General features: G+C 44.5%; 1 protein-coding gene across 3 annotated transcripts in view; it reads left to right on the top strand.

The window, feature by feature from the left end:
- The window catches only part of LOC137414419 (nuclear factor of activated T-cells, cytoplasmic 3), a 323,497-nt gene that overhangs the window by 238,923 nt on the left and 67,078 nt on the right, over positions 1-17,496 (top strand). For all 3 annotated transcript variants that reach the window (XM_078771398.1, XM_068099948.2, XM_068099947.2), the window contains one exon: positions 4,267-4,322. In XM_078771398.1, coding sequence (XP_078627524.1) covers positions 4,267-4,322 — 56 coding nt within the window. The remainder of the gene's footprint in view (positions 1-4,266; positions 4,323-17,496) is intronic.

Genomic DNA, 17,496 nt, shown 5'->3' with positions numbered 1-17,496 from the left:
AATTTATAGGCTAAACTGGTATGTATAATTTGTAGGCTAAACCGGTATATGTAATTTGTAGGCTAAACTGGTATGTATAATGTATAGGCTAAACCGGTATGTATAATTTATAGGCTAAACCGGTATGTATAATTTATAGGCTAAACTTATATGTATAATTTATAGGCTAAACCGGTATGTATAATTTATTGGCTAAACTGGTTTGTACAGGTTATATGTTAAACTGGTATGTATAGGTTATAGGTTAGACTGGTATGTATAATTTCCAAGTGAAACTGGTATGTATAATTTAAAGGCTAAACTGGTTTGTATATTGTTACGGTTTTCCGCCGCCCTTCCTACCCTTACCAAGGGGAGATTAAGCCCCTTGTTCTTTCTGGGCCGGCGTAACCGAGACTTGAAACGCCCTTTCCGCGTCTTGAAAGTCTTGCACGTACCTAAATACCTGCGCCGCCACGGAAGCGGGGAACCAAGCCTCGCACGAGCCACGTGTAATTTGAGTACACCGAGCGGATTGCGTACCACGTGGTCCGTGCAGTTTTCTAGTATTGGAACCCGATTCGAGCAGTTCTATTCGTACCACGCTTAGTCAATGATGGAAAACACGAGACGGTCGAATAAAGGAATAACAGGATTTAATTACTATTTACATTTATATGTACAATTCGGTAGAAGACAGAGACACAGAGCAGCCTTATACAGTCTTATGCTTATTCCCAGACGTTGTAATGTGACTAAACTATGAGGGGGAAATTTAACCTTTATTGTACAAAACTCAAAACCGCAACAATATGTTGTATGTTAAACTGCTATGTATAAAAAAAATAAATAAAAAAAAACCACCTTTAGAGGCCATTTTTCCCCGCAAGCGGGGGTTGGCCTTTTTCGGGAACCGTGGTAGTTGTTGTTTTTCGGTCCCCTTTTTGAAGCAATGTTTTACGGCCGGATGCCCTTCCTGACGCCAACCCTTTTTGCCGCCTTTAACGACAAGCAGGGAATTACCAGTGAACTGGTACTCAATTAGCCGACCTCGGAAGGATGACAGGCTGAGTCAACCCCCCTGGCGTTAATTCAGCGATCGACCAGGTTTCGAACCCAGGATCCTAGGATCCTAAGCTGACACCCTAGCCGCTAGCCCAACACCAGGGCTGCTATGTATAATTAATAGGCTAAAATGGTTTACATCAGTTATAGACAAAAGCGGTATGTATAGGTTATAGGTTAAAATGGTTTACATCAGTCGGTACTCATATGGGGTTTGCCTAAACTGGTGCATATACAGTGCATTCAGAAAGTATTCAGACCCCTTCACTTTTTTCACATTTTGTTATGTTGCAGCCTGATGCTGAAATCATTCAAATTCATTTTTTCCCTCGTCAATCTACACTCAATACCCCAGAATGACAAAGAGAAAACAGGATTTTAGAAAGTTTTGCAAATTTATTAAAAAGAAAAAACCTGAAATATCACATTGACATAAGTATTCAGACCCTTTGCTATGACACTTGAAATTTAGCTCAGGTGCCTCCCATTTTTCTTGATCATCTTTGAGATGTTTCTACACCTTGATTGGAGTCCACCTGTGGTAAATTCAATTGATTGGACATGATTTGGAAAGGCACACACCTGTCTATATAAGGTCTCACAGCTGACAATGCATATCAGAGCAAAAACCAAGCCATGAGGTCGAAGGAACTGCCTGCAGAGCTCAGACACAGGATTGTGTTGAGGCACAGATCTGGGGAAGCCTACAAAAAAAATTCTGCTGCATTGAAGGTTCCCAAGAGCACAGTGGCCTCCATAATTCTTAAATGGAAGAAGTTTGGAACAACCAGGACTCTTCCTAGAGCTGGCCGTCCAGCCAAACTGAGCAATCAGGGGAGAATGGCCTTGGTAAGAGAGGTGACCAAGAACCCGATGGTCACTCTGGCTGAGCTCCAGAGATCCTGTGTGGAGATGGGAGAAACTTCCAGAAGGACAACCATCACTGCAACACTCCACCCATCTGGGCTTGATGGCAGAGAGGCCAGACGGAAGCATCTCCTCAGTGAAAGACACATGAAAGCCTGCTTGGAGTTTGCAAAAAAGCACCTAAAGGACTCTCAGACTGTGAGAAACAAGATTCTGTGGTCTGATGAAACCAAGATTGAACTGTTTAGCCTCAATTCTAAGCATCATGTCTGGAGGAAACCAGGCACCGCTCATCACCTACCCAATACCATCCCAACAGTGAAGCATGTTGGTGGCAGCATCATGCTGTGGGGGTGTTTTTCAGCAGCAGGGACTGGGGGACTGGTCAGGGTTTAGGGAACAATGAACAGAGCAAAGTACAGAGATATCTTTAATGAAAACCTGAAACAGATCGCTCAGGACCTCAGACTGGGCCGAAGATTCACCTTCCAACAGGACAATGACTCTAAGCACACAGCCAAGACAATGCAGGAGTGGCTTAGGGACAACGCTGTGAAGGTCCTTGAATGGCCCAGCAAGAGCCCTGACTTGAACCCAATCAAACATCTCTGGAGAGATCTGAAAATGCCTGTCCACCGACGGTCCCCATCCAACCTGACAGCGCTTGAGAGGATCTGCAGAGAAGAATGGCAGAAAATCCCCAAATCCAGGTATGCAAAGCTTGCCGCGTCATACCCAAGAAGACTCGAGGCTGTAATCGCTGCCAAAGGTGCTTCAACTAAGTACTGAGTTAAGTGTCTGAATACTTATGTAAATGTGATATTTCAGTTGTTTTTTAAAAATAAATTTGCAAAACTTTCTAAAATCCTGTTTTCTCTTTGTCATTATGGGGTATTAAGTGTAGATTGATGAGGGAAAAAATGAATTTAAAAGATTTCAGCATGAGGCTGCAACATAACAAAATGTGAAAAAAGCGAAGGGGTCTGAATACTTTCTGAATGCACTGTGTATATATATATGTATATATATGTATATGTATGTATATGTATGTATATGTATATGTATATGTATATGTATATATATGTATGTATATGTATATATATGTATGTATGTATATGTATATATATGTATGTGTATATATATATATATACACACAGTATGTATATATATATATACTGTACATATATATATATATATATGTTATAAAAATGTAAAATTTGGAATTTTTGTCACGACTCCTGCTTTGAACTCTACTTTGTGATGCTGTTTGGAAGCCTTGATTGTTATGAGTAATTCGAGTTGTCATTGTTATTAAGATTGTTGTTGTCGTTATTATTTTTATAGAGTGCATAGTATTTTGAAATCGAATAAGCACATTTAACGAGGAGAGTTTCTTGCCCTCATGTAAAACTTCAGAACATTTATCCACAGTATTTTTGATATTCCCTCAACCCCGTCTTCTGTGCATTCCACGCGATGAGGTCATGTTAGCTTTCAGCTGCCCAAAGTGCAGTGAAGGAATGCAAAAACCTCCTGTGCAAAAGTTTGGGGAAATCACATCAGCAAGTCTTCTTAATTATGTCAGTTGAGCTCATTTTTGCCAAAAAATCTTAGCTCCTGAAAGAGCGAAGTGATGGAGGGTAAATGGCAATGTACTGACAGTGGAGAATTGGGGGCAAAAGTTGGACATAACAACCAACAGTTGGACAGGAGAGGACAGGAGAGAGGTGAGAGGAGGAAACCTGCAAGTAAGAAGGTCGAGTTTGGGTTATTTATTTAATTATCTTATAGTCCAAATTTAAAATTGCAGACAATATACTGTATGTGGAAAATGAGGATAATGTAAAATATGTTTATTCATTACACTCTTTTGACCTTTTGACGTATGTCAGAGGCAACATAACAGAATGACAATGCATGGCCAAATAACTTGGAGTGGAAATTGTTATATAAAAGTTTATCATCAAATTAAATGAAATCCGGATTTGTTTTGAAAGATGGACATTTAGATGATAATATGATGACACTGGAGGCAACAAATCATTGCTAAAGTAAGATGGATTTGCAGTAATTTGGCAGAATGAATGGATCGGCTCGAGGATTGAACCTTTTTTTACATCGAAACTTTGTCTTTGTTTCCATATAGTTTTTATTTTAAAACTTGAGACCTGCATGTGTGGCCAAAACAATCCAAACATAGCTGAGAAAAGTTGAAAAAAAACTTGGTTATCACTTTTGTTCGACCATAATTGCATATTGTCATTGTTTGTGTACTCCACATCCTCTCTTTGCCTGTCCCTCCCCCTTAACTCCTTCCCATGACTTCCCTCTTAACCCTGCTGTTGCCTTTTACAGATGGAAGAAACCTCTGGGAAGCTGAAGGGCAAGTCATCAGAGAGAAAGCCCAGCCGGTTAGTGGCATGATACACACAGATACACGAGGAAATCTGGACAATGGAGGAGGTTTTGTCGTCCACAAATTACTGAGCCGTATCCACACTAGTCATTGCGCACCTAGAATGTGGTGTCATCCACAAATTACTGAGCTGTATCCACACTAGGCATTGCGCACCTAGGATGTGGTGTCATCCACAAATTACTGAGCTGTATCCACACTAGGCATTGCGCACCTAGGATGTGGTGTCATCCACAAATTACTGAGCTGTATCCACACTAGGCATTGCGTACCGAGGAGGTCATGTGGTCCACCAATTACTGAGCTGTATCTACACTAGGCCTTGCGTACCAAGGGGGTCATGTGGTCCACCAAATACTGAGCTGTATCTACACTAGGCATTGCACACCTAGGATGTGTTGTCATCCACAAATTACTGAGCTGTATCCACACTAGGCATTGCGCACCTAGGATGTGGTGTCATCCACAAATTACTGAGCTGTATCCACACTAGGCATTGCGCACCTAGGATGTGGTGTCATCCACAAATTACTGAGCTGTATCCACACTAGGCATTGCGTACCTAGAAGGTCATGTGGTCCACCAATTACTGAGCTGTATCTACACTAGGCCTTGCGTACCAAGGGGGTCATGTGGTCCACCAAATACTGAGCTGTATCTACACTAGGCATTGCACACCTAGGATGTGTTGTCATCCACAAATTACTGAGCTGTATCCACACTAGGCATTGCGCACCTAGGATGTGGTGTCATCCACAAATTACTGAGCTGTATCCACACTAGGCATTGCGCACCTAGGATGTGGTGTCATCCACAAATTACTGAGCTGTATCCACACTAGGCATTGCGTACCTAGAAGGTCATGTGGTCCACCAATTACTGAGCTGTATCTACACTAGGCCTTGCGTACCTTCTGTTCCGACAGCAATTTTCCATGATGTCTCGTTAAATCTCTGTAAAGGCACACAGAGCAGCAGAACGCTTGGGGATATTTCTCAAAAGGAATTGGAAGGAACATTGTAATTATTCGTAAAATAGGGAAAGAAAACATTGGTTTTTACCACTTTATAATCTAGCGAACTCTTTATTATCTGATTGTTCTCGTATTGTATGATATATTGCCCATGAACTCATCAACATGGTATAGCAGGGTGTGGGCAAGATGCAAAGATGCCCGGCCTTCCCCTCTCCCTTGCACTCACCCCACAGCCAGAAAGCCCTCTGGTGCGGACACTACATCCAAGGAGATTATATGACGTGAGAGGGCCGCACGATGCTCTGATATTTCAACCCTGTTTAAAAGTTAACTTTGTGGTTCATATGAAATGGGTAATAATGAATGTTTGAAAGTGAAATGGCTGCTCAAGTTAAAAGACCCATGATACAAAGACACCGCTTTTGCTTTAGTGGTCGTACTCACACCACATATAATTAATTATTCCTGCAGTATACATTTCATTATTTATCTATGCTTTTTTGAAAAGTTTGATTTTTAGGGCTTTTCTTTTAATTGCTCTATCATGGATGTGGGGAAGTGTGTAGGGACCCCATTCCTTAGCGGGTGTAGGAAAGTGTTTTAGGCCCCACAAAAAATAGACCGGGCAGCGCCGGGTACCCCTGCTAGTCTGAAATAAATGGTAAATGCCAACTTTAGTACCAAATTGGTTTGATTGCTGATTGGTATAGTTCAATGTCAGACTTTGACAGAGATAAGTGCTAAATAATTACATATCCATGTCATTGTGACCTAATCACGTAATGCTGTGTTGTGGTGAATGTTTTCACATAAGGATAAAATGTGGAGGTTACAATCTCAATAGCGGGTATGTCCATCTCTGGCAACGATCACTGCATTGTGCCATTGTCACATCGACCGTGTGAGCACTCAAATCTGATCTTGGGGTAAGACATTCGATGCTGTGAATCAGGCTCCTGTTTCAGCTCCTTGAGGGTTTGTGGCTGTCGCGGCAAGGTCTGCATACGACGATCAATGATATCCCAGAGATGTTCTCGCTCTCCCTGATGCGCCATCCTCTTCGCAGAGCATCGGTGTTGCCGAAGCAGCAGCAAGGGTTACACTGGGTGGTTTGCCATTGTCTTCTCAGCAGTAGTTAGGGCAGGAGTTTGTAATTTGTTCAGGGTGCTGGCGATAGCTAATCTACTTTTCGCAAAGGATTCCGTGGGATCTTTAATGTCCACCAACTAATGCCGGCAGATGGCATGCCTAGTTTGACGTCCACCTGAGGGACGGCACACATTGATGATTTACATAGTCTGTGAAACACCGGGATGACAGTTTATAGTTGAGTCGGGATTCAAACCCAGGCTACCTTAGAGTAAAGTGTGCATACCTCTAAGCCATCCTGCCAGCTTCAGAGATGTTCAATTGGATTTAAATCTGACCAGATGCCAGGTCAGGGTGGCATGACATTATTGTTGGCATTGTCAAAACCTTGTTTGAAAGGCCCTGTGAGCAGAAGCATTATTGTCCATAAAGAGAATTCCTGGACAATGTTGAAGGGAAGGCAACACATGTTGCTGTAAGTTATCACTAATGTACAGATCTGCTGTCAGAATTCCATGGATATGGATCAAATTGATACGAAAGGTTTCGGCAATACCAGCCCACATCAAGTGGCTTGATTCGTGGCTTCCTGGACACAGACTGGGGAAAATTTGTGGACACACAAAATTCGTCGCTTCCTGGACACAGACTGGGGAATATCGCTCATTGCACTTTCTGTAGAGCCATCCACGGCCATAATGCCTTTGAAAGAAAACCTGGATTAGTCACTGAGCACTTGTCCAGGTCCTCCGTGTCCTTCAGATGTGCTGATTGGACCACTGCAAGCATGCTTGCACATCTATGATGCTGGACAGAACCATGAGCATGCGTCCCTGCATGAAGGAGACACGTCAACACGGTGTTGGCGCTTATCCTGCGAGATCCCGGCAGTGTGCTTGCAGTACTCTGGGTATAGTTTGAATCTGATTGTGTGGATTGTTCTTGCGAATGTAGCGGACCTAAGCAGACGCCGTTATCCAGGGGAATCCACCTCTTGATATGCATGTTGTTGTTGTTGTTGTTGTTGTTGCTGTTGTTGTATAGCCCCAGACAGTTCTCTCGAACAAGCCCGTGGCATGGAGACAGCCGATCAATCTCCCAGGAGCGACCCAGATGTCCCCCACATCTAGGATGGTGTACCCTAGCCTTCACAAAGTCAGGGCCACAACAGAGTTAGAGAGAAAAAGAGGGGAAGGGAGAGATAGAGAGAAGAGACAAAGACGAGAGGGAAAGGGCCGGTCCATGGAGACCAATTGGCTCTGACCGTGACTGCGTTGCCCTGGTGAATCTGGGCTGCAGGGAAGAATGGGGAAGATTTGGCCAACGACTTGCGTTTGGGGGTACAACCACCACGGAGAGGGTTCCCCGATAGTTGTCATACATTTTTTTTTAAATCCAGTGGCTTAATAACATCTTCTAAAGTCATCAGCAGTTCTTCTCTTCACGTTCAAGAGCCTTGCAATATGGCTAACGGAAGACCCTGCTTGAATGTGTCCAATGACTTGATTGCTCTCATTTTCGAACAGATGTGGTATTGTAATGGATTGTTAAAGAATGTAATCGGTGTGTTTTTTTGGATGATCCACATGCTTGCTTCTCCGAAAAGCTGTTTCAAATTTGCCAAGAATACCTCGTGTCACCTCTAATCACCTAAAAGTGCATGAGTTGCACGTGCTGAACCATTATTGCATGAGGCAATTAGATTACGTTGAAACTTGCAATCAAATGTTCTGCACATCCCTCGTGCCAAAAAGGCACTTGGAATGAATGCTGAAACAATCCTTCAACAAGTGCATTATCAATTCTACACGTTCAGTTTTTATGGTGGAGGATATACATATCGACAGAGATTCTTGTCTTTATCTTCCTATGTTCAGCTCAATTAATACTCCATTTTAAAATGTAACATCGATGCACAAATACTGACAGCTACCTTTTTTTTTTTTTTGGATACTGAATCGAGGCTCGTGAAAGAGCTGACATTTACTTCACAAACAAATCAACCAGACAAACAAAATATAGAAAAAGAGGGAGCGGAAGACAAGAGAAGGGGAAGCACACAAACACTTGAGAGCACACAACATTTAAGAGCAGGGAGATGTGTGGGAGGGAGAGGGCTTGGGGGGAGGAGGCGTGGGAAGGGGGGGAGTGGGAGAAGTATAAAACACAAGGACACCAAGGACTTCCAGGACAGAAGTTGGTATTTCAAAAAAGTGGATTTGGGGTAAAATTAGCGGGGGTAGAAAAGATCAAGGTTTTGGATGGGGGAAGATAAGAGATGGTGGTGAACAGCTGTTTTAACGACCTGGAGGGTGGAGTGGGATTGAAGAGAGTGAGGGAGTTTGTTCCAGAGGCGGGAGAAAAGAGGAATGAAGGAGTGAAGGTGAGCAGAGAGTCTTGATTTTGGCAGTTTAACCATAAGAGGGTTGCAGGCAGATCTTGTGCGACCTGGAGGAATATTTGCTGGACAGAGCTCAGAGAGAGCTGGGGGGGCAAGGCCAGAGAGGAGTCGGTAGAAGACGGAAAGACCACCAACCTGCCTGCGGTGAGCGAGTGAGAGGCCCTTGGAGTTAGCTTCATCGCGGGAGATTCCAATAATTCTGAATGCTTTGGTTTCAACAGCTTGAAGACGAGCTAGGTGTGAGGCAGGAGCACCAGCCCAGAGGGGAGAGCAGTATTCCATTGAGCTGCGGATGAAAGCCTTGTATGTGGTGAGGAGCTCAGGTGTGCCAAGGAAGGACTTCGCACGACGGAGAATGCCCAGTCGGCGACTGGCTTTGGAGGCCAGATTTGAAATGTGGTTTTCCCAGGAAAGATCATGGCAGACAGTGAGACCCAAAAGCTTGAGTGACAGAACTTCTTGGAGAGGATTATTCAGAAAGTGGATGGGAGGGTTGTCCAGTCGGTCTTTTCGGAGAGACATCGTAAGAGTGTGAGATTTGTCAGGATTGAAAGACATGTTCCACTTATTTGCCCAGTCTGTGATTTTGTCCAGGTCTGCAGAGAGTGAGGAGGCTGCAGACTGCCGATCTGAGGGATGAAGAATGGAGCGACAGAGAGTAGAGTCATCAGCAAAGAGATAGAGAGGATTTTCAAGAGAGTCAGAGAGATCATTGATGAAGACCAGAAAAAGCACAGGGCCCAGAACACTGCCTTGGGGAACTCCAGCCTGAACAGGAAGAGGAGATGAGAGAAACCCATTCAGGGCCACATGTTGACTATGACTAGAGAGAAGTCCGCCAGCCATGCATGGAGATTTCCATGGATACCAAAAGAGGAGAGTTTGGTGAGCAGAGCGGGGTGCCAGACAGTATCGAAGGCACGTGATATGTCAAGGGAGACAGCTCTAATTTCCTGTTTGGCATTGAGGACCTCCATCCATTGTTGAGAAAGCAGAAGCAGCATGTCCAGAGTAGAGTGACCAGGTCTGAAACCAAATTGATGATCAGAGATCAAGCCATTGGAGAAGAGGAAAGATTTCATATCTGAAGCAATGATGGAATCCATGACTTTGCTGATTATTGGGAGAAGGCTGATTGGTCTGTAGTTGCTGGGATCTGTTTTTGCACCTTTTTTGTGCAAAGCGATGATGTTGGCAGATTTCCAAGCAGATGGCAGATGACCTTGAGCAAAAGAGAGGGTGAAGAGAACAGAGAGAGGGAGTGAAAGAGCGGAAGAACAGGATTTTAGGACCCGTGGGCTGATGCCGTCAGGTCCAGTTGCAGAATCAGAGTCGAGGGTTGACAGAAACTTTTCCACCTTGTCAGGAGGAAAGGACACAGAGTCCAGGAGCAGCTGGGTACGACTGGGTACGGTGGGTACAGAGAGGGATGGGTTTGGGACACAAGATTTAGAGGCAAACACAGAGTTGAGGCATTCAGCTTTTTCACGTGCAGAGTCAGCCGTGTGGCCGTTTGAGGTGAGGGAGGGGATGGAGGGGTAACAAACACCAGAAACAGATTTGACCAGACACCACCAGGATTTGGAAGAGGGAGACAGATAAGAGAGTTCTGTCCTGAGAACGGAGAGATATTGTTTCCTGGCTCTCCTGAGGGTGGACACACACTTGTTTCGGGCTTTGTGAAAGGAAATGAGATTTCCTTCCGTTGGATTTGCTTTCCAGGAGACGAAAGCAAGTTGTTTCTGGGCAATAGCCTCACCACAAGATTCCGTGTATCATGGACGGGAGGAAGGGTATGACAACTGAAGACGAGATGGGATAAATCTGTGCATGAGAGAGAGCAATTTACTTTGGAAGAATTCCCAGGATGAGTTGATGTCAGAGGCGGTAGAGATGGGAGACCAGTCCAGATGATTGATGGCTGCTTGAAGACCGTGCCAGTTGGCCTGAGTGAAATGCCAGACTCGTCGACGCTGAGGAGGCTCTCTGAGAATGGTCAGAGAGATGTCCACTTTAACAAGCACATGATCAGATGAGCCGATTGGAGCAGAAGAAGAGCAGCAGACATTTTCAGGGAAGTTAGTCATAACCAAGTCATAACCTTTCTTTGTCATTGTGTGAAGACATCATAGCCTACAAAGCAAAATGGCTCTGGTCTTCTCAAAAGTTTTCAGACATGTGTGACTAGTGCTCTGAAATGCTGCTCTTCTGCATGCCGGAGCTTGTTCCGGCAACTTTGATCGCAACCCGGCCTTGATTATATTCTCCATTTCTCAAGCTCCATCGTTCTCTACCACCTGTACCATCATTCCCCTGAAACTCACCCCACTACTCCACCACAAAGAGAACTCCTCCACCCCATACACCCCATCCATTACTTCCAATCATCAGCAAGGTCATGGAATCCATCATTGCAGTTGATATGAAATTCTTCCGTTTCTCCAATGAACTCATCTCAGATTATCAATTTGGATTCAGATCAGGTCACTCTATCTTGGACATGATGCTTCTCTCTTAAGAATGGATGAAGGCCCTCAATATCAGATATGAGATCAGAGCCGTCTCCCTAGCCATTCTCGAGCTTTCGGTACAGTCTGGCATCCCGCCTTGCTCTCCAAACTCTCTGCCTATGGAATCCAAGGCCAAGTCCACTCATGGCTTACTGACTTCCTCTACTCTCGTAGCCAATGTGTGGTTCTCAATAGAATCCTTTCAACTCCTCTACCTGCCAAGGCTGGAATGTCCCAAGGCAGTGTTCTAGTCTTGTGGTTGCAGCCGGTTGATCGGCATCTCAAGGAGATAGGGATGGGCCAGGCATCAGCCTGGGGGATGGCCACACGGAGGCCCCTGGAGTACCATCGGAAAGTGGATGCGGCGACGCGCTGCTCCAGCACATGCTCTCATACCTGACCTGAGTGTTCTAGTCCCCATCCTGTTCCTGATCTTCATCAACAATCCCTATGACTCCTTGGAAAATCCTCTTTATCTATTTGCTGATTACTCCAGCCTCTGCCGTGACATCTCTCATCCTTCACATAAAGAGGCATCAGCTTCTTCCCTCTCTTCAGACCTTGACAAAATCACAAGCTGGTCGAACACTTGGAATATGTCTTTTAATCTGGAGAAATATCCCACTCTTTCTATGTATTTCCGAAAGGCCGACATCCACTTTCTTAACAATGCTCTTGAGGAAGTTCAGTCACTCAAACTCTTGGGTCTCGCTTTCAGCCATTATCTTTTTTGGCCAGACCACATTTCAAAGATGGCCTCCAAAGCCAGTCACCGACTGGGCATCCTCTGACGTACTAAATCCTTCCTTCCACACCTGAACTCCTATGCACCTACAAGGCCTTCATCCGCAGCTTGATGGAGTACTGCTCTCCCCTCTCCCTGCCTCACATCTTGTTCAGCTTAACGTTGTGGAAATCAAGTTCCTCAAGATCATTAGCATATCTTGCGATTAAGCTGGGCCTATTGGCCTCTCACTTTCCCATCGAGCCTGGCGTTGGCTTAACGGTTAAAGTGGCTGGTTTAAGATCTTAGGGTCCTGAGTTCAAGCCCCTGATACGCTGTTGAAATAACACCAGGTCGGTTGATTCAGCCCTTTCATCCATCCGAGGTTGGAAAAATGAGTACCAGCTTACTGGTCACAGGGCACAGCATCAGCGGCACAGCCACCCTTCCAGAAAAGCAGTCAAAGGCTGCATATGAAACGATAACATCAGCTTTACCATCGCAGACAGGTCAGTGGTCTACAACTTCTACCGCCTCCCTACTGGTCTGGCACCCTCTGCTCCTTCCATCCTTTGTCCCCAAATCCCAGATTTCTGTAGGGCACACGTGGTCCACCATCAGCCCTCTTCTGGTGAAACTTCCAAAATCTATGCTCACTGCTCACCTACACTCATTTGTTCCTCTTTTTTTTTTTCCATCTGTGGAACCAACTTCTACATTCTCTTCAATCTCATTCTTCCCTCCAAGTCTTCAAGCCAACTGTTCACCACCATCTAAGGTCATTCATCCCCAAACCAAAACAGAGTTTGCTTGAGTATCCATATTAATTAATGCACTCCTTACATTCCTTTCTACACATCGTTACCAGCATCCCTTGCTTTCCATCTCTATCTTTTTCCTTCCTCCATCTTGCTGTTGGTATTTTCCCCTTCTCTTTTTGCTGTTCCTTTTGTTATATTGTGTCCTGATCCGCTCTGTGTTCCAGCTCTTCCAAGAGCCTTGACTCTGCATAAAAAAGATAAAAAATAAATAAAATAAACAAGTACAGATACATTCAAAGTACGCCACCCCATGCCAAATAAATAAATATCCTCCAACGCGGCATTGCCGGGGTGCCTGCGATACTGCCGGGTAGCTCATAGAGACTGCACTGGGAGGGAGAGGTGTACAATAATTGATTGATTAATTGCGTAATTAAAATAAATAAATAATAATCATAAAATAATTTCTTAATCAATTGGCTAATAGCATATCTCAACCACCAGTGTTTCATCCGAAGCTGTTAGTTTATGGAAATTAATTAAATAATTCATTAATCAAAAAAAAATAAAAAATTATTGATTAATCAATAAATAATAAATCGATGAATTATTAATCAATAAATCAAAAATATCCTTTATATTGCTACATCACTTGGTCACTGTCGTGTCCGGATATCAGCTTCCACATTTGAAAGGTGCCTGAGATATTGCCCAGAAGAGAAAGGAAATAAATAAGTGATCAATAATGAAAACAAATAAATAATAATGGTAGAATAATTAAATTGTTAATCAATTGGCTAATAGAATCACTAAACCACCACCGTTTCATCCGAATCTGTAACTTAAAAAATTAATCAATAAAGCCATTAATCGAATAACGAAATAATTAATCGATTAATCATTAATCATTTTATCGAAAATAGCCTTGACTGCCAAATCCTTCCTTGGCACACCTGAGCTCCTCACCACATACAAGGCTTTCATCCGCAGCTCAATGGAATACTGTTCCCCCCTCTGGGCCGGTGCTCCTGCCTCACATCTAGCTCAGCTTCACGCTGTTGAAACCAAAGTTTTCAGAATCATTGGAATCTCCTGCGATGAAGCTAACTCCGAGGGCCTTTCAGTCACTCACCGCAGGCAGGTTGGTGGTCTTTCTGTCTTCTACTGTCTCCTCTCCGGCCTTGCTCCCCCAGCTCTCTCTGTGCTCTGTCCCCTAAATATTCCTACAGGTCGCACAAGATCTGCCAGCAACCATCTTATGGTTAAACTGCCAAAATCAAGGCTCTCTGCTCACCTTCACTCTCTCATTCCCCTTTTCTCCCGCCTCTGGAACAAACTCCCCCACTCCCTTCAATCCCACTCTTCCCTCCAGGTCTTTAAAACAGCTGTTCACCACCATGTCTTATCTTCCCCCATCCAAAACCTTGATCTTTTCTACCCCTGCTAATTTTCACCCCAGATACACTTTTTTGAAATTCCAACTTCTTTCCTGGAAGTCCTTGCAGTGTCCATATGTTTTATACCTCTCCCACCTCCCCCAAAACCCTCTCCCTCCCACAGTTCTCTCGATGTCCTTGCTCTCAAATGTTGTGCTTGTGTCCGTCCTTCCCCCTCTCTCCCCATCTTGTCTACCGCTCCCCTTATGTTGTGTGTCGGTTTGAATTTTTGTGTGATTAATGTTAGCTCTTTCACGAGCCTCGATCTTGTATTCAAAGAAAATTTAAAAAAATCACTTGGTCATTTTTGTGTCCAAATATCAGCTTCCTAGCTCTCTAAAGGTGCCCGAGATATTACCCAGGTGAGAAAGAAAATAAATAAGTACTGAATTAATCGATAATAATTAAGTAATTTATTGATTAATCAATCAATTAATTGATTCATTGACAATTGACAATCAATTAATTGATTAATCAAAAAACAAAAAATACCCCCTTTGGTGCCCGGTGATGACGTCAAGCAGCACCTGGAGATGGAGTAGGAAAGGAGCGGTGTGCAAAAATGTATGTGGTGTAGCAGGCCTCCATGGCGCACTGCATGCATTGTGTCGCTCTGTGGTCCTCATGCAGCACTATCCCGTCCCTCCAGGGTGCTGCGGCATGCAGGCGTTGGCATAGATAATAGGAAGGGGCCCTGGGAAGAGGTGGCTGGGAAGTTAGGGAAACGGGGAACCCATGGTACAGGTGGCCCTTCAATCTCTCTTAGGTCTCCCGTCAAGGTACTAGTCAGGCTTGACTTTGGCTTTCCATAAAAGCTTTGCTTCCATAAAACCTGATGAGATCAGGCACATTCAGGCCTATAATGGTCCAATTTTTTCTTACCCAATAGGCAACAATAACGATTTTACACTTTTGTTACAAGGATATATTAATAGGTAAGGTCATTGAGACGCGACATATAAAGTTGGGATGTTGTAAGAAATTTGCACATCTTTGTTTTACACTCTTGGTTACACTATTTGTCAATCGATCGTAAATACAGAAGTCGAATCTCTACTGAGAATTAAAATGCATTCCTCGAGCAAAAAGAATGATTTTTCAGGAAAGATTACATGATGTGATGTGAAATCCTGGAGGTCATGTAAAACTGTGGCAGCAACACGATCATAAAATAGCAGCAATGAACGGGAAAGAATTGAAATTGCAACAACTTTCAAAACAGGAGCGATAGGTGGTGTGTATCAAGCAGGTACCAAAATACAAAACACACCAGAGAGTTGACTGCTCAACGAAGAACATTTCCTTCTGTAAATAACAATAAAAAAACCTTTCGGCTGGGCCTTTCTCCTGAGTACAACAACAACAACAACAACAACAACAACAGGCATGTTACGGCCATTTTCCCTGCTAGAGCGGGGGTTAGCCTTGCGGTCCCCATGACAATCTTCTCCATTTTGCCCTATTTTCTGCTTCACGCAGTCTCCAAGATCCAACTCAACATTTCCTCCATCTGCAGCTCCCTCTGTGTACACCTTACATTTGAATGTAGCTGCCACACTGGTTAATGACCCTCTCAGACCACTACATTTTTGATGAACCCACTCAGCGCACATTGTACATTGAATGGAGTTCACTCCGACACCCTTCCTGCACACAGCACACGGCCACTTCCCAGTTCTTTCCACCTCACCACATGCTTTACCACTTGCCATCACCTTCATCTTTCCGATATTCACCTTCAGACCTTTTGTCTCCATACATCCCTTCCACTTGTTCATATTTTCCTTCAGTCCATCCATACTTTCCGCAATCAACACCAGATCATCTGCATACAACAACTCCCACGGTAAACCCTCCTTTACATTCCGAGCCAGCACCTCCATCACAGCTACAAATAGTAGTGGACTTAGTACCGACCCCTGATGCACTCCCACCTTCACCTCAAACTCACCACTGTTCCCGTCCTTCGTCTCCTCAGTTAAACTTGCAAATTATTGCACAACTGTGCTTTACTGTGCAATATTGCAATGGCGTTCTTGATTGCTCAATTAGCATCATCACACTGAAATACATAGCCAGGTGTCAGTACATAACAATAATGGTAACAGCATAATAATTGAACCCCCTTCTATCTCCCCTTGTCCCACTCTCTTAAGAAGCGAGTGTTTCTCTGATGCCCCTTCTACCTCCCCTTATCCCACTCCCTTAAGAAGCGAGTGTTTCTCTGAACCCCCTTCTACCTCCCCTTATCCCACTCCCTTAAGAAGTGAGTGTTTATCTGATCCCCCTTCTACCTCCCCTTATCCCACTCCCTTAAGAAGCGAGTGTTTCTCTGAACCCCCTTCTACCTCCCCTTATCCCACTCCCTTAAGAAGTGAGTGTTTATCTGATCCCCCTTCTACCTCCCCTTATCCCACTCCCTTAAGAAGCGAGTGTTTCTCTGATCCCCCTTCTACCTCCCCTTATCCCACTCCCTTAGGGAGCGAGTGTTTCTCTTATCCCCCTTCTATCTCCCCTTATCCCACTCCCTTAGGGAGCGAGTGTTTCTCTTATCCCCCTTCTATCTCCCCTTATCCCACTCCCTTAGGGAGCGAGTGTTTCTCTGATCCCCCTTCTATCTCCCCTTATCCCACTCCCTTAGGGAGCGAGTGTTTCTCTGATCCCCCTTCTACCTCCCCTTATCCCACTCCCTTAAGAAGCGAGTGTTTCTCTGATCCCCCTTCTACCTCCCCTTATCCCACTCCCTTAGGGAGCGAGTGTTTCTCTTATCCCCCTTCTATCTCCCCTTGTCCCACTCTCTTAAGAAGCGAGTGTTTCTCTGATCCCCCTTCTACCTCCCCTTATCCCACTCCCTTAAGAAGCGAGTGTTTCTCTGATCCCCCTTCTACCTCCCCTTATCCCACTCCCTTAGGGAGCGAGTGTTTCTCTGATCCCCCTTCTACCTCCCCTTATCCCACTCCCTTAAGAAGCGAGTGTTTCTCTGATCCCCCTTCTATCTCCCCTTATCCCACTCCCTTAAGAAGCGAGTGTTTCTCTGATCCCCCTTCTACCTCCCCTTATCCCACTCCCTTAAGAAGCGAGTGTTTCTCTGATCCCCCTTCTACCTCCCCTTATCCCACTCCCTTAAGAAGCGAGTGTTTCTCTGATCCCCCTTCTACCTCCCCTTATCCTACTCCCTTAGGGAGCGAGTGTTTCTCTTATCCCCCTTCTATCTCCCCTTGTCCCACTCTCTTAAGAAGCGAGTGTTTCTCTGATATAAACCTTCCAATGAC

Source organism: Myxine glutinosa, chromosome 2 (genome assembly GCF_964187855.1).
Source record: "Myxine glutinosa chromosome 2, kmMyxGlut1.1, whole genome shotgun sequence".
NCBI lineage: Eukaryota > Metazoa > Chordata > Myxini > Myxiniformes > Myxinidae > Myxine > Myxine glutinosa.
The sequence above is the reverse complement of the archived record's forward strand: the minus strand, read 5'-3'. Positions and strand labels throughout refer to the sequence as shown.